We start from the raw sequence: 16435 nt of genomic DNA, 5'->3' as shown, positions 1-16435 counted from the left end.
CCTTTCCGACCACAGCCCTGTCCTCTCCGACCCCTCTGCGCCCTACACGTATTGGGTGTCGAAGTTGGACCTGTGGCTTGAACTTGCCCTATATGCCTTGGAGGTGCTGTCCTGTCCTGCCGCCAGCGTCCTATCTGAGAGGGTGTTCAGTGCAGCCGGTGGCATCATCACTGACAAGCGCACCCGTCTGTCAGCTGAGAGTGCCGACCGGCTCACTTTGATAAAAATGAACCACCACTGGGTAGAGCCGTCATTTTTGTGCCCACCTGTGTAAAGCACCCCAACATGAAACTCCATGTCTGTACTCAACCTCTCCAATTCCTCCGCATCCTCATACTCATCCACCATAAGCGTTGCACAATTCTGCTAATACTAGGCTCCCTCCAACATGATTTCCCCCAACTCTGCTGGTTAGAGGCTCCCTCCACCCTGATTTCCACCAACTCTGCTGGTTAGAGGCTCCCTCCACCCTGCTTTCCCACAACTCTGCTGGTTAGAGGCTCCTTCCACCATGAATTTGCCCAAACTGGGCTGTTTAGAGGCTCCCTCCACCATGAATTGGTCCAAACTGGGCTGGTTAGAGGCTCCCTCCACCATTAATTGGTCCAAACTGGGCTGGTTAGAGGCTCCCTCCACCATGAATTTGCCCAAACTGGGCTGTTTAGAGGCTCCCTCCACCATGAATTTGCCCAAACTGGGCTGTTTAGAGGCTCCCTCCACCATGAATTGGTCCAAACTGGGTTTTTTAGAGGCTCCCTCCACCATGAATTGGTCCAAACTGGGCTGGTTAGAGGCTCCCTCCACCATTAATTGGTCCAAACTGGGGTGGTTAGAGGCTCCCTCCACCATTAATTGGTCCAAACTGGGCTGGTTAGAGACTCCCTCCACCATTAATTGGTCCAAACTGGGCTGTTTAGAGGCTCCCTCCACCATTAATTGGTCCAAACTGGGCTGGTTAGAGGCTCCCTCCACCATGAATTTGCCCAAACTGGGCTGTTTAGAGGCTCCCTCCACCATGAATTGGTCCAAACTGGGTTTTTTAGAGGCTCCCTCCACCATGAATTTGCCCAAACTGGGCTGGTTAGAGGCTCCCTCCACCATGAATTGGTCCAAGCTGGGTTTTTTAGAGGCTCCCTCCACCATGAATTTGCCCAAACTGGGCTGGTTAGAGGCTCCCTCCACCATGAATTGGTCCAAGCTGGGTTTTTTAGAGGCTCCCTCCACCATGAATTTGCCCAAACTGGGCTGGTTAGAGGCTCCCTCCACCATGAATTGGTCCAAACTGGGCTGGTTAGAGGCTCCCTCCACCATGAATTTGCCCAAACTGGGCTGTTTAGAGGCTCCCTCCACCATTAATTGGTCCAAACTGGGCTGGTTAGAGGCTTCCTCCACCATGAATTTGCCCAAACTGGGCTGTTTAGAGGCTCCCTCCACCATGAATTGGTCCAAACTGGGTTTTTTAGAGGCTCCCTCCACCATGAATTTGCCCAAACTGGGCTGTTTAGAGGCTCCCTCCACCATGAATTGGTCCAAACTGGGCTGGTTAGAGGCTCCCTCCACCATGAATTGGTCCAAACTGGGCTGGTTAGAGGCTCCCTCCACCATTAATTGGTCCAAACTGGGCTGGTTAGAGGCTCCCTCCACCATGAATTGGTCCAAACTGGGTTTTTTAGAGGCTCCCTCCACCATGAATTTGCCCAAACTGGGCTGTTTAGAGGCTCCCTCCACCATGAATTGGTCCAAACTGGGCTGGTTAGAGGCTCCCTCCACCATTAATTGGTCCAAACTGGGCTGGTTAGAGGCTCCCTCCACCATGAATTGGTCCAAACTGGGCTGGTTAGAGGCTCCCTCCACCATGAATTTGCCCAAACTGGGCTGTTTAGAGGCTCCCTCCACCATTAATTGGTCCAAACTGGGCTGGTTAGAGGCTCCCTCCACCATGAATTTGCCCAAACTGGGCTGTTTAGAGGCTCCCTCCACCATGAATTGGTCCAAACTGGGTTTTTTAGAGGCTCCCTCCACCATTAATTGGTCCAAACTGGGCTGGTTAGAGGCTCCCTCCACCATGAATTGGTCCAAACTGGGCTGGTTAGAGGCTCCCTCCACCATGAATTTGCCCAAACTGGGCTGTTTAGAGGCTCCCTCCACCATTAATTGGTCCAAACTGGGCTGGTTAGAGGCTCCCTCCACCATGAATTTGCCCAAACTGGGCTGTTTAGAGGCTCCCTCCACCATGAATTGGTCCAAACTGGGTTTTTTAGAGGCTCCCTCCACCATGAATTGGTCCAAACTGGGCTGGTTAGAGGCTCCCTCCACCATGAATTTCCCAAAACTTGGCTGTTTAGAGGCTCCCTCCACCATGAATTGGTCCAAACTGGGCTGGTTAGAGGCTCCCTCCACCATTAATTGGTCCAAACTGGGCTGGTTAGAGGCTCCCTCCACCATTAATTGGTCCAAACTGGGCTGGTTAGAGGCTCCCTCCACCATGAATTGGTCCAAACTGGGTTTTTTAGAGGCTCCCTCCACCATGAATTGGTCCAAACTTGGCTGTTTAGAGGCTCCCTCCACCATGAATTGGTCCAAGCTGGGTTTTTTAGAGGCTCCCTCCACCATGAATTTGCCCAAACTGGGCTGGTTAGAGGCTCCCTCCACCATGAATTGGTCCAAGCTGGGTTTTTTAGAGGCCCCCTCCACCATGAATTTGCCCAAACTGGGCTGGTTAGAGGCTCCCTCCACCATGAATTGGTCCAAACTGGGCTGGTTAGAGGCTCCCTCCACCATGAATTTGCCCAAACTGGGCTGTTTAGAGGCTCCCTCCACCATTAATTGGTCCAAACTGGGCTGGTTAGAGGCTTCCTCCACCATGAATTTGCCCAAACTGGGCTGTTTAGAGGCTCCCTCCACCATGAATTGGTCCAAACTGGGTTTTTTAGAGGCTCCCTCCACCATGAATTTGCCCAAACTGGGCTGTTTAGAGGCTCCCTCCACCATGAATTGGTCCAAACTGGGCTGGTTAGAGGCTCCCTCCACCATGAATTGGTCCAAACTGGGCTGGTTAGAGGCTCCCTCCACCATTAATTGGTCCAAACTGGGCTGGTTAGAGGCTCCCTCCACCATGAATTGGTCCAAACTGGGTTTTTTAGAGGCTCCCTCCACCATGAATTTGCCCAAACTGGGCTGTTTAGAGGCTCCCTCCACCATGAATTGGTCCAAACTGGGCTGGTTAGAGGCTCCCTCCACCATTAATTGGTCCAAACTGGGCTGGTTAGAGGCTCCCTCCACCATGAATTGGTCCAAACTGGGCTGGTTAGAGGCTCCCTCCACCATGAATTTGCCCAAACTGGGCTGTTTAGAGGCTCCCTCCACCATTAATTGGTCCAAACTGGGCTGGTTAGAGGCTCCCTCCACCATGAATTTGCCCAAACTGGGCTGTTTAGAGGCTCCCTCCACCATGAATTGGTCCAAACTGGGTTTTTTAGAGTCTCCCTCCACCATTAATTGGTCCAAACTGGGCTGGTTAGAGGCTCCCTCCACCATGAATTGGTCCAAACTGGGCTGGTTAGAGGCTCCCTCCACCATGAATTTGCCCAAACTGGGCTGTTTAGAGGCTCCCTCCACCATTAATTGGTCCAAACTGGGCTGGTTAGAGGCTCCCTCCACCATGAATTTGCCCAAACTGGGCTGTTTAGAGGCTCCCTCCACCATGAATTGGTCCAAACTGGGTTTTTTAGAGGCTCCCTCCACCATGAATTGGTCCAAACTGGGCTGGTTAGAGGCTCCCTCCACCATGAATTTCCCAAAACTTGGCTGTTTAGAGGCTCCCTCCACCATGAATTGGTCCAAACTGGGCTGGTTAGAGGCTCCCTCCACCATTAATTGGTCCAAACTGGGCTGTTAGAGGCTCCCTCCACCATTAATTGGTCCAAACTGGGCTGGTTAGAGGCTCCCTCCACCATGAATTGGTCCAAACTGGGTTTTTTAGAGGCTCCCTCCACCATGAATTGGTCCAAACTTGGCTGTTTAGAGGCTCCCTCCACCATGAATTGGTCCAAACTGGGCTGGTTAGAGGCTCCCTCCACCATTAATTGGTCCAAACTGGGCTGGTTAGAGGCTCCCTCCACCATGAATTTGCCCAAACTGGGCTGTTTAGAGGCTCCCTCCACCATGAATTTGCCCAAACTGGGCTGTTTAGAGGCTCCCTCCACCATGAATTGGTCCAAACTGGGTTTTTTAGAGGCTCCCTCCACCATGAATTGGTCCAAACTGGGCTGGTTAGAGGCTCCCTCCACCATTAATTGGTCCAAACTGGGGTGGTTAGAGGCTCCCTCCACCATTAATTGGTCCAAACTGGGCTGGTTAGAGGCTCCCTCCACCATTAATTGGTCCAAACTGGGCTGGTTAGAGGCTCCCTCCACCATTAATTGGTCCAAACTGGGCTGTTTAGAGGCTCCCTCCACCATTAATTGGTCCAAACTGGGCTGGTTAGAGGCTCCCTCCACCATGAATTTGCCCAAACTGGGCTGTTTAGAGGCTCCCTCCACCATGAATTGGTCCAAACTGGGTTTTTTAGAGGCTCCCTCCACCATGAATTTGCCCAAACTGGGCTGGTTAGAGGCTCCCTCCACCATGAATTGGTCCAAGCTGGGTTTTTTAGAGGCTCCCTCCACCATGAATTTGCCCAAACTGGGCTGGTTAGAGGCTCCCTCCACCATGAATTGGTCCAAGCTGGGTTTTTTAGAGGCTCCCTCCACCATGAATTTGCCCAAACTGGGCTGGTTAGAGGCTCCCTCCACCATGAATTGGTCCAAACTGGGCTGGTTAGAGGCTCCCTCCACCATGAATTTGCCCAAACTGGGCTGTTTAGAGGCTCCCTCCACCATTAATTGGTCCAAACTGGGCTGGTTAGAGGCTTCCTCCACCATGAATTTGCCCAAACTGGGCTGTTTAGAGGCTCCCTCCACCATGAATTGGTCCAAACTGGGTTTTTTAGAGGCTCCCTCCACCATGAATTTGCCCAAACTGGGCTGTTTAGAGGCTCCCTCCACCATGAATTGGTCCAAACTGGGCTGGTTAGAGGCTCCCTCCACCATGAATTGGTCCAAACTGGGCTGGTTAGAGGCTCCCTCCACCATTAATTGGTCCAAACTGGGCTGGTTAGAGGCTCCCTCCACCATGAATTGGTCCAAACTGGGTTTTTTAGAGGCTCCCTCCACCATGAATTTGTCCAAACTGGGCTGTTTAGAGGCTCCCTCCACCATGAATTGGTCCAAACTGGGCTGGTTAGAGGCTCCCTCCACCATTAATTGGTCCAAACTGGGCTGGTTAGAGGCTCCCTCCACCATGAATTGGTCCAAACTGGGCTGGTTAGAGGCTCCCTCCACCATGAATTTGCCCAAACTGGGCTGTTTAGAGGCTCCCTCCACCATTAATTGGTCCAAACTGGGCTGGTTAGAGGCTCCCTCCACCATGAATTTGCCCAAACTGGGCTGTTTAGAGGCTCCCTCCACCATGAATTGGTCCAAACTGGGTTTTTTAGAGGCTCCCTCCACCATTAATTGGTCCAAACTGGGCTGGTTAGAGGCTCCCTCCACCATGAATTGGTCCAAACTGGGCTGGTTAGAGGCTCCCTCCACCATGAATTTGCCCAAACTGGGCTGTTTAGAGGCTCCCTCCACCATTAATTGGTCCAAACTGGGCTGGTTAGAGGCTCCCTCCACCATGAATTTGCCCAAACTGGGCTGTTTAGAGGCTCCCTCCACCATGAATTGGTCCAAACTGGGTTTTTTAGAGGCTCCCTCCACCATTAATTGGTCCAAACTGGGCTGGTTAGAGGCTCCCTCCACCATGAATTGGTCCAAACTGGGCTGGTTAGAGGCTCCCTCCACCATGAATTTGCCCAAACTGGGCTGTTTAGAGGCTCCCTCCACCATTAATTGGTCCAAACTGGGCTGGTTAGAGGCTCCCTCCACCATGAATTTGCCCAAACTGGGCTGTTTAGAGGCTCCCTCCACCATGAATTGGTCCAAACTGGGTTTTTTAGAGGCTCCCTCCACCATGAATTGGTCCAAACTGGGCTGGTTAGAGGCTCCCTCCACCATGAATTTCCCAAAACTTGGCTGTTTAGAGGCTCCCTCCACCATGAATTGGTCCAAACTGGGCTGGTTAGAGGCTCCCTCCACCATGAATTTCCCAAAACTTGGCTGTTTAGAGGCTCCCTCCACCATGAATTGGTCCAAACTGGGCTGGTTAGAGGCTCCCTCCACCATTAATTGGTCCAAACTGGGCTGGTTAGAGGCTCCCTCCACCATGAATTGGTCCAAACTGGGTTTTTTAGAGGCTCCCTCCACCATGAATTTGCCCAAACTGGGCTGTTTAGAGGCTCCCTCCACCATGAATTGGTCCAAACTGGGCTGGTTAGAGGCTCCCTCCACCATTAATTGGTCCAAACTGGGCTGGTTAGAGGCTCCCTCCACCATTAATTGGTCCAAACTGGGCTGGTTAGAGGCTCCCTCCACCATGAATTTGCCCAAACTGGGCTGGTTAGAGGCTCCCTCCACCATGAATTGGTCCAAACTGGGTTTTTTAGAGGCTCCCTCCACCATGAATTTGCCCAAACTGGGCTGGTTAGAGGCTCCCTCCACCATGAATTGGTCCAAACTGGGGTTTTTAGAGGCTCCCTCCACCATGAATTTGCCCAAACTGGGGTGTTTAGAGGCTCCCTCCACCATGAATTTGCCCAAACTCTGCTGGTTAGAGGCTCAATCCACCCTGATTTTCAAAACAAATGTTGGTGCCAACCTCAACTTACTACAAGGGCCAAATTCACTGCTGGTGACAAGCTCTCCTCACTGCAAGTGCCAAATACACATGTTTCAAGGTGTTTTCCTACTGTCAGAGAGGTGGTATTGAGTGTGTAAAGTGTGTAGTTGTTAGGCTGTGATGTTGGGGTAATAGAGGGTCTTTGGTGTGTTAGATGCCCCCAGACATGCTTCCCCTGCTGTCCCAGTGTCATTCCAGAGGTGTTGGCATCATTTCCTGGGGTGTCATAGTGGACTTGGTGACCCTCCAGACACGGATTTGGGTTTCCCCCTTAACGAGTATCTGTTCCCCATAGACTATAATGGGGTTCGAAACCCGTTCGAACACACGAACATTGAGCGGCTGTTCGAATCGAATTTCGAACCTCGAACATTTTAGTGTTCGCTCATCTCTAATGGGCACCTCAACAGAAAAGTGGCATTAATATTTAGTAGTTCCTCCTTTTGCAGAGATAGCAGCCTCTAGTCGCTTCCTGTAGCTTTTAATCAGTTCCTGGATCCTGGATGAAGGTATTTTGGACCATTCCTCTTTACAAAACAATTCAAGTTCAGTTAAGTTTGATGGTCACCGAGCATGGGCAGCCCGCTCTCAAATGATCTGAAAACAAAGATTGTTCAACATAGTTGTTCATGGGCAGAATACAAAAAGTTGTCTCAGAGATTTAACCTGTCAGTTTCAACTGTGAGGAACATAGTAAGGAAATGGAAGACCACAGGGACAGTTCTTGTTAAGCCCAGAAGTGGCAGGCCAAGAAAAATATCAGAAAGGCAGAGAAGAAGAATGGTGAGAACAGTCAAGGACAATCCACAGACCACCTCCAAAGAGCTGCAGCATCATCTTGCTGCAGATGGTGTCACACAATACAATACAGCACACTTTACACAAGGAGAAGCTGTATGGGAGATTGATGAGAAAGAAGCTGTTTCTGCAACCACGCCACAAACAGAGCCCCCTTAGGTATGTAAAAGCACATTTGGACAAGCCTGTGGACTGTTGAAACAAAGATTGAGTTGTTTGGTCATACAAAAAGGCGTTATGCATGGCGTCCAAAAAAAACCAGCATTCCAAGAAAAACACTTGCTACCCACTGTAAAATTTGGTGGAAGTTCCATCATGCTTTGGGGCTGTGTGGCCAATGCCGGCACCGGGAATCTTTTTAAAGTTGAGGGTCGCATGGATTCCACTCAGTATCAGCAGATTCTTGAGAATAATGTTCAAGAATCAGTGACGAAGTTGAAGTTACGCCGGGGATGGATATTTCAGCAAGACAATGATCCAAAACACCGCTCCAAATCGACTCAGGCATTCATGCAGAGGAACAAGTACAATGTTCTGGAATGGCCATCCCAGTCCCCAGACCTGAATATCATTGAACATCTGTGGGATGATTTGAAGCGGGCTGTCCATGCTCGGCGACCATCAAACTTAACTGAACTTGAATTGTTTTATAAAGAGGAATGGTCCAAAATCCCTTCATCCAGGATCCAGGAACTGATTAAAAGCTACAGGAAGCGACTAGAGGCTGGTATCTTTGCAAAAGGAGGATCTACTAAATATTAATATTACGTTTCTGTTGAGGTGCCCATACTTTTGCACTGGTCAAATTTTGGTTTAATGCATATTGCACATTTTCTGTTAGTACAATAAACCTCATTTCAATCCTGAAATATTACTGTGTCCATCAGTTATTAGATATATAAAACTGAAATGGCTGCTGCAAACACCAAAATATTTAGAACTAAAAATGATTAAGATTAATAGGGGTGCCCAAACTTTTTCATAGGACTGTATTATTTTTTAATAATGCACTGTTTTATCCACTTGGAATATTAAAATGATATTTGGAGGTAATAATTGAGGAAATCTGAAAACATTTGTTTTACTATCACTAGGTGGTGCTAGAAACTCAAAGATTGTTTCTGCGGACTCTTCCTTTTTTTCAATACCTGACTTGAAGGAAAGTGCTACTTACAATATCTATGTATCATCCATCATTGGAAACCGAGAGGGAAGTCCTGTCCTTCTTACAGCAAAAACGTGTGAGTAGTCAAGTAATGCCTGTTGATAAGATTTGCAAAACAATTGTTACACACAAATAAAAGTAGTTCTTGTGCCAATGTGTCCAGTCCGAATAGAAGAGCCGCAATATATGGAGTAAGTCCTACACCTATCCATATTTGCGACTCTGTCAGTTTGTTTTCAATGTATGGGTCAGTGAAAAACACAGATGACATATGGACACCAAACCGGTTGTGCGCATGTAACCTTGGTCTGTTCATATATTTTGATAATAGCCTACTCTACTATGGTATGAGTTACATATGGCATTGTTCCCCCTACGCCAAACAGCGGCACAACATGGAGTTTTCCTGCCCCTGTGTACTGTTTAGGACAGGTGGAATAAGTTTACTTAACTAACAAACAACCTCCCCCTCCCCTATATTAGGTCAGAGAGACCTCTCCCCCCCCCCCCCGTGTTTTTTTCTGTCCTGTGGACAGAGACAGGTGGACGGGGGGGGGGGGGGAGAGACCTCTCTCCCTCCCCTGTGTAAATACCTTTTTTGCTGGTTCTTGTTCTGGCAGGTGGGGACCTCGGTTTCCATCCTTGGCTTGCCGCGGGCTTCGGGTGCCGGCTGCGGCAGCGCCGCAGCTCGGCACCTAGGACCTTCCGGCCGGCGGAACTTCCGATCTCTAGGGGGAGTTCCCGGCGGGCTGATGAAGCGGCGTACTCGGCCGGGCCGCCGCGCATGCGCAGAGGTTCCTCACGCCGCGGCCCGGTCTTTGATTAAGTAGAGCCGGCGTGTTCGGCTCTATTATGCCTTTAGGAGGGGGAGTCTCCCCCCTCCTTCTAGAGTGGCCCCTATCTTCCCCCTGTTTAGGGTTTTTTTGGGGCAGTTTCTGCACTCTTTGAGGGGGGGGTGGGACCTGTAAGTTGTGTCTGCCCCTTCCCCCCCCTGTCCCTCCTCCTTCTTCCCTCCTGCCTTTAAAAGCCCCTTTGTCCTGCTGCTGAGTGCTTGACTGCTTGCACTCAAGCTGGAACACGCCATATCTTTGTGTAGGATACTTGGAGTCAGTTCCCTACTACTTTAAGGTCTGGGGCAGGCAGGGGGGAGGGGAGGGAGGGAGGGTGAGTTTCCAGCACAGGTTTTAACTCTTTGTCTCTTGCCTTGCTAGATGTCTTCTTCCTCCTCAACCCGGGATATCCTGCCGAGAAGGTCCACGGCGAAGCGCCGGCACCTGGCATGTTTAAAATGCAGTATTCTGCTGCCCGATGGGTACGCCTATCAGTGCTGCCGTGGGTGCAGAGGCTCCCCCTCAGACTGCGTGATGTCGTAGGATGGGTGAAGGAGTTTGTCGGAGAGTCTATGAAGAAACTGGAGACCTCCATTTCCCAGTTAGGCAAGAGACCACAACTGGAATCTCCGCAGCTGTCCCTTCCGTCCTTGGAGGGCTTGCAAATAGTGGATCAGGTATCCTCTGGAGAGGACCCGGAAGAACCGATAAAAGCCTCTTTCCCACTGGAGAAGATTCCCAAGCTCCTGAAAGTGGTCAGGGCCAAGGACCCAGATGCCGAATCGGGCGAGGGCCCTTCTGGATCTCTTAGATCCTTCAAGGCGTCTCCGGAGGTGATAAAGAGGATGGAGGCTGAATGGAGGAAGCCTGAGAGGGCATTCAATGCCTCCAGGAGATTTAGAGGCCTATTTCCCATTGCTGAAGATCAGCTGAGCTCTTGGGGACCTCCACCTAAGGTAGACATGGCAGTCGCCAAACTGTCTAAACGTACGGTTCTCCCTGCTGAAGACGGGTCTAATCTCCAGGACCCCATGGACCGGAGGACGGAGGGATCCCTGAGGAGAATCTATGCCGCCTCTTCGGCGCAGGCCTCCGTGAGCATCGCGGCAGGAGAAGTGGTGACCAAGCTCCAGTCCGATTTGGCTAACCTGCAGAGGGAAACAGATGCAGGAACCCACAGGGACGAGCTGCTGGAGTCCATAGCAGACATCAATCTTATGGTGGATTATCTTGCCGAGGCCGTCTTCTATCAGTCTAAATTGGCCTCCAGAGCCATGGCCTTATCTACGGCCGCAAGACGGCCTTTATGGCTCAAACCATGGCGGGCGGACAACACCTCTAAATTTACCCTCTGCAGTCTCCCCTTTGAGGCCGGAAGATTGTTTGGGAGAGAGCTGGACAGAATAATGGAGGGGTTGGCAGACTCCAAGGGCAAGTGCCTCCCCCAGTCTGGCGGAAGGGGCCAGCGCTCCTTTCGGACCTACCGACCTTCAAGGGGAACATCGAGAGGTCGCTTTCAAAGGCGCTCAGGAGGTCAACCCAGAGGAGGAGGTCGGGGCGCCTCCCAGGAGGCGAAAAGAGGCATATGACTATCTCGGCCCTCCCCACCGCGCTCCTGCGACAGTAGGGGGTCGCCTTGCCGCTTTCACCTCAGAGTGGTCCCGACATATCAGGGACCCATGGGTCCTCAACATTATACACAGCGGCTACAAGATCAGCTTCGCTTCTCCACCTCCAGACAAGTACGTCAGGACCCGCCCTCTTCAGGGCACCAAACAACTTCATCTGGAGGAGTCCATACAAGAGTATGTGGATAAGGCTGCATTGGAACCGGTACCTATGGAAGAACGGGGGCTGGGAGTCTACTCCCCAGTGTTTCTAGTCCCAAAAGCGTCCGGAGGTTGGCGCATGATTATAGATCTCAGATACCTAAATCGGTATATCTGCAGAGTCCGGTTCCGCATGGAGACCATCAAGTCGGTCCTTCCTTTTCTGCAGCCAGGAGATTTTTTCGTCACCCTAGATCTAAGGGACGCTTATCTCCATGTACCTATATTTGCCCCACACAGAAGGTACCTAAGGATTGCCGTCCACCTAGGCGGGAAACTCTGTCATTTCCAGTTCAAAGCTCTCCCATTCGGTATATCATCGGCCCCCCAAACCTTCACCAAGGTGGTGGCCCCGGTCGTAGCCGCCCTGCGTCTCCAAGGGATATTCATTGTCCCTTATCTGGACGACTGGCTCCTGAAAGCCCAGTCAAAGGAGACTCTCGCCACACAGTTGAGTATCACCGTGGCTTTCCTAACCAAGCTGGGCTGGCTGGTGAACTGGCAGAAGTCAGTTCTGGTTCCTTCCACCCTGAGTGCAATTCCTGGGTTTCAGTCTGGATTCTCTCAGTATGATGATCTCCCTGCCCTCTCCGCGCAAGGAGAAGATTGGTCTGGCGGTACTACACCTTTCCCGCACCCGGAAGGTTACGATAAGGACAGCAATGAAGGTCCTGGGGCTAATGTCCGCGACCATCGAGGCAGTTCCCTGGGCGTTATGGCATATGCGCCCTCTTCAAGCCGAGATCCTGAGAGAATGGAACCACAGTCCCAGAGGACTGCTAAAGCCTAACCATCAGGGCCCGTCGATCACTAAGATGGTGGTCCCAGGTCAAAGACGGGAGGTCCACGGCCCAGACTTCCTGGACCCTGTTGACCACAGATGCCTCCCTCTCGGGCTGGGGAGCGCATCTGGGGGAGACCCTAGCCCAAGGTACCTGGAGCCAACTGGAGAAGACCCGCTCCTCCAACTGGCGCGAGCTGATGGCAATATACCGCGCCCTCTTGGCCTTTTCCCCTTATCTAAAGGGAGCAGCGGTGAGAGTAAGATCAGACAACCTGACAGCGGTTCATTATGTCAACAAACAAGGGGGGACCAGATCCCCCTCACTCATGGAGGTGACAGACCGCATTTTCACCTGGGCAGAAGACAACATATCCCAATTGTCGGCGGTACACATCAGAGGACAACTCAACGTCCTAGCGGATCAGCTGAGCAGAGGCATAGCGACGAGAGGCAAATGGTCGCTGGATCCAGGCGTATTTCAGCATCTTACACGGAGATGGGGTCTCCCCGAGGTGGACCTGATGGCCACCCAATACAATGCCAAGGTAGAGATATTTTGTTCCCTCTACCGGGAGGAAAATCCCTTGGCAATAGATGCCCTGTCAATACCATGGAGGTTCAAACTAGTTTACGTTTTTCCTCCAATTCCAATGATTCCGAAGGTATTGGTGAAGCTCAGGCAGGACCAGACATCGGCAATAGTGATCATGCCATTCTGGCCAAAAAGGGCATGGTTTACCCACCTCATGTCAATGAGTCGAGGGACCTACTGGAGGCTTCCACGAGTCCACAACCTGGTAACTCTGAATGGTCAGCTCTGCCAGGACCGGGACAGGTTCAACCTCACTGCCTGGAGGTTAACCGCACCGTTTGTGGAGACAGAGGATTATCCCAGGCCGTCCTAAGGACACTGGCCAGTTCAAGAGCAGACTCTACTAACCGCAGCTACCAGAGAATTGCACGGATCTATCAGGAATGGTGCACAGAGAATCAGGCCTACAAGTCGGCTGTTAAAAAAATCCTGGAATTTCTGCAAGGTGGCCTGGACAAGGGATTAACTCCGGCCACCCTAAAGGTGCATGTTTCGGCACTGTCTGCTCACTTAGGGGCTCGATTGTCTCAAAATCCTCTGGTCAAACAGTTTTTGAAAGGGGCCTCTAGGCTCCGCCCTCCAGTGCAACCGCCAGTCCCGCAGTGGGACTTAGCTTCGGTGCTTCAAGGACTGTGTGAACCACCCTTTGAACCCTTGTCTGAGGTAGACTTAAGATACCTCACACTTAAGGTAACATTTTTATTGGCTATAACATCCGCCAAGAGGGTTGGAGAGTTACAGGCTCTATCAGCTTCTGAGCCTTATATTCAATTTTTTTCTGACAGGGTGCAACTGCGGTTTGTCCGTGGGTTCCTACCCAAGGTTCCCACTCCTGAGAACATCAACCAGGTGATATCTCTACCCTCCTTCTTTCCGTCCCCTACTTCAGAACAGGAGGAGAAGTTGCATAGCTTGGACCTGGTGAGGGCCTTGCGTATATACTTGGAGCGGACAAGCCCCTTTCGTAAATCAGAGAATTTACTCATAAACGTATTTGGTCACAAGGGTAACAAGGCCTCCAAAGTCACCCTGTCAAAGTGGATAAAGGAAGCCGTTATTGGGTCCTTACAGACCCAAGACCTGCCCGTTCCAGAGTGTCTGCGGGCCCACACTACCAGGGCCGTATCTGCCTCCTGCGCAGAAAGGCAGTCCGTCTCGGTGGACCAAATATGTAGTGCAGCTTCCTGGAGCTCGCACCTGACGTTTGCTAAGCATTATAGGCTTGACTGGCGCACCTCCAATGCAGTGGCCTTTGGCCATACCATTTTGGCTTCAGCCTCTCAGAGTTTCCCTCCCTAGTGGGATATTTCTTGCTAGATCCCCATGTTGTGCCGCTGTTTGGCGTAGGGGGAACGAAAGATTATGAAGATAATCTGTTTTCCCTTAGCCCAAACAGCGGCACAAGTCTCCCTCCCTTTTATGCAGATTTCTGTCTGTAAGGAAGATGAATTATTCTTGTGACTAACACGGGGGGGGGGGAGAGGTCTCTCTGACCTAATATAGGGGAGGGGGAGGTTGTTATGTTAGGTCAGAGGTTAGGTACTTATTCCACCTGTCCTAAACAGTACACAGGGGCAGGAAAACCCCATGTTGTGCCGCTGTTTGGGCTAAGGGAAAACAGATTATCTTCATAATCTTTCGTTCTCAAAGGGACAGTATAATATGCAAGTAATTTATAAAGGTTTGAGGACTCTCAATTTTCAGGTACCATGTCACATGTACTAAGCACCTGAACAGTGCCAGAACAGTGGAAACCCTCAGCAAATGACCTCAGTTTGGAAATTATACTCCTTAAAGGGATTCTACCACTAAAACACATTTTTTTCTAGTTAACACGTCGGAATAGCCTTTAGAAAGGCTATTCGTCTCTTACCTTTGGATGGGCTCTCCGCCGCGCCGTTCGTTCAAAATACCAGTTTGTACCAGTATGCTAATGAGTTCTCTCGCAGCGATGGGGGCGTCCCCATCGCAGGAGCAGCGATGGGGGCGTCCCCATTGCAGCTCGAAAACCGACCGCAGCGCCGCCTCTCTGGTCTTCTGTATCCTCCCCTTCAGCGTCCTGTCGGAGGCCTGCGCAGTACGCTCTGTTCGGCGAAGATTGCCGAACGTACTGCGCATGCGCGGAATTGCGGTCCCAGCCATAATGCGGGCACTGCAATTTCGCGCATGCGCAGTACGTTCAGCAATCTTCGCCGAACAGAGCGTACTGCGCAGGCCTCCGACAGGACGCTGAAGAAGCAAGGGGAGGATACAGAAGACCAGAGAGGCGACGCTGCGGTCGGTTTTCGAGCTGCAATGGGGACGCCCCCATCGCTGCTCCTGCGATGGGGACGCCCCCATCGCTGCGAGAGAACTCATTAGCATACCGGTACAAACCGGTATTTTGAACGAACAGCGCGGCGGAGAGCCCATCCAAAGGTAAGAGACGAATAGCCTTTCTAAAGGCTATTCCGACGTGTTAACTAGAAAAAAATGTGTTTTAGTGGTAGAATCCCTTTAAAACAGTGTATCAAGGGGTATAGTAAGCATTTAGACCCCACTGGCATGACATTAAGTTATTCTCCAGAAATTACTATGTAAGAATACATGATGGTATAAGGAGGTGATATACCAGGGAAAATAAATGATAAAATTAATAATACATAAATATATGGTATAGTCTTAAGCAATCATTCATGCACAGGCCAGGTTTTTCAGGGTAGGTGTCACACTGATAAATGGTGTCTTTCCTTATCCCCCTTTTGAAACACATTGTGCACCTTTTTGGGTCTTCCCTTTCTTTGCAGTTTGTGGGACTTCACTGGGAAAGTGTTACCCTGGTACAATACAGACACCTTCAGTTCCAGAAATAATGGACCCGGCCCTCCCTGGACTCCATATAAAAGAGTTTTGATAGCTTCCTCTTAAAACTCAAGGAAAGTTCCTGTGCTGCCTGCACGTTGTGATAGCATGTTACACATTGCCATCTGTATGATGGGCCTGGCCAGCTTTTTGCACCACACTATTGTTTTTTTGCATGGCACTATAAGGCTGCAGGACTTGATCAGATAGTTCAACTTTTTCCATATACTTATTGCATGGCAGGTTGAAGTCTGACTTGGGGGTAAGGGTGTTGGTACCATGTAGAGGGACAAGGGTGCAACCTTCCCATGAATTGTGGTCAGTACAAGGACATCCCTCTTGTCCTTATATTTCAACAACAGCATATTCTCATTGCAGACCACCCTATTCTCACCTCTTCTGAGGAGCTGTGCAATCTGTGCCTGATGGAGGCCTCTATGATTTCTGCGCACTGTCTCACAAACTGCAGTTCTTCTGGAACTGAGGCAAATCCCTCACTATTTTCCCATTAACTCCTAGGATTGGGGGTATTCTGGATGCTCAATTCTTGTGTTCTTCCTTCATATACCCTAAACTTGTGGGTGTAGCCTGAGCGGGTCGCACACAGTTTGTAAATTTTAATGCTGTACCTTGCCCTTTTACTGGGCAAGTATCGGTGGAATTTAAGCCTCCGTTTGAAATTGACTCACTTATAAAAATGTTCTGATCATAGAGGTGTGACACCACAAATTTAGCACTAAAGTAGTCAATGACTTGCCTCACTTTGAGTAGGGGGTC

General features: G+C 50.6%; 1 protein-coding gene across 1 annotated transcript in view; it reads left to right on the top strand.

The window, feature by feature from the left end:
• Window positions 1-16435, top strand: part of LOC142204542 (uncharacterized) — a 252351-nt gene that overhangs the window by 37695 nt on the left and 198221 nt on the right. The window contains exon 17 of the mRNA XM_075275859.1: window positions 8712-8858. Coding sequence (XP_075131960.1) covers window positions 8712-8858 — 147 coding nt within the window. The remainder of the gene's footprint in view (window positions 1-8711; window positions 8859-16435) is intronic.

The sequence above is a fragment of the Leptodactylus fuscus genome, chromosome 5, assembly GCF_031893055.1.
Source record: "Leptodactylus fuscus isolate aLepFus1 chromosome 5, aLepFus1.hap2, whole genome shotgun sequence".
Lineage (NCBI taxonomy): Eukaryota > Metazoa > Chordata > Amphibia > Anura > Leptodactylidae > Leptodactylus > Leptodactylus fuscus.
The sequence above is the reverse complement of the archived record's forward strand: the minus strand, read 5'-3'. Positions and strand labels throughout refer to the sequence as shown.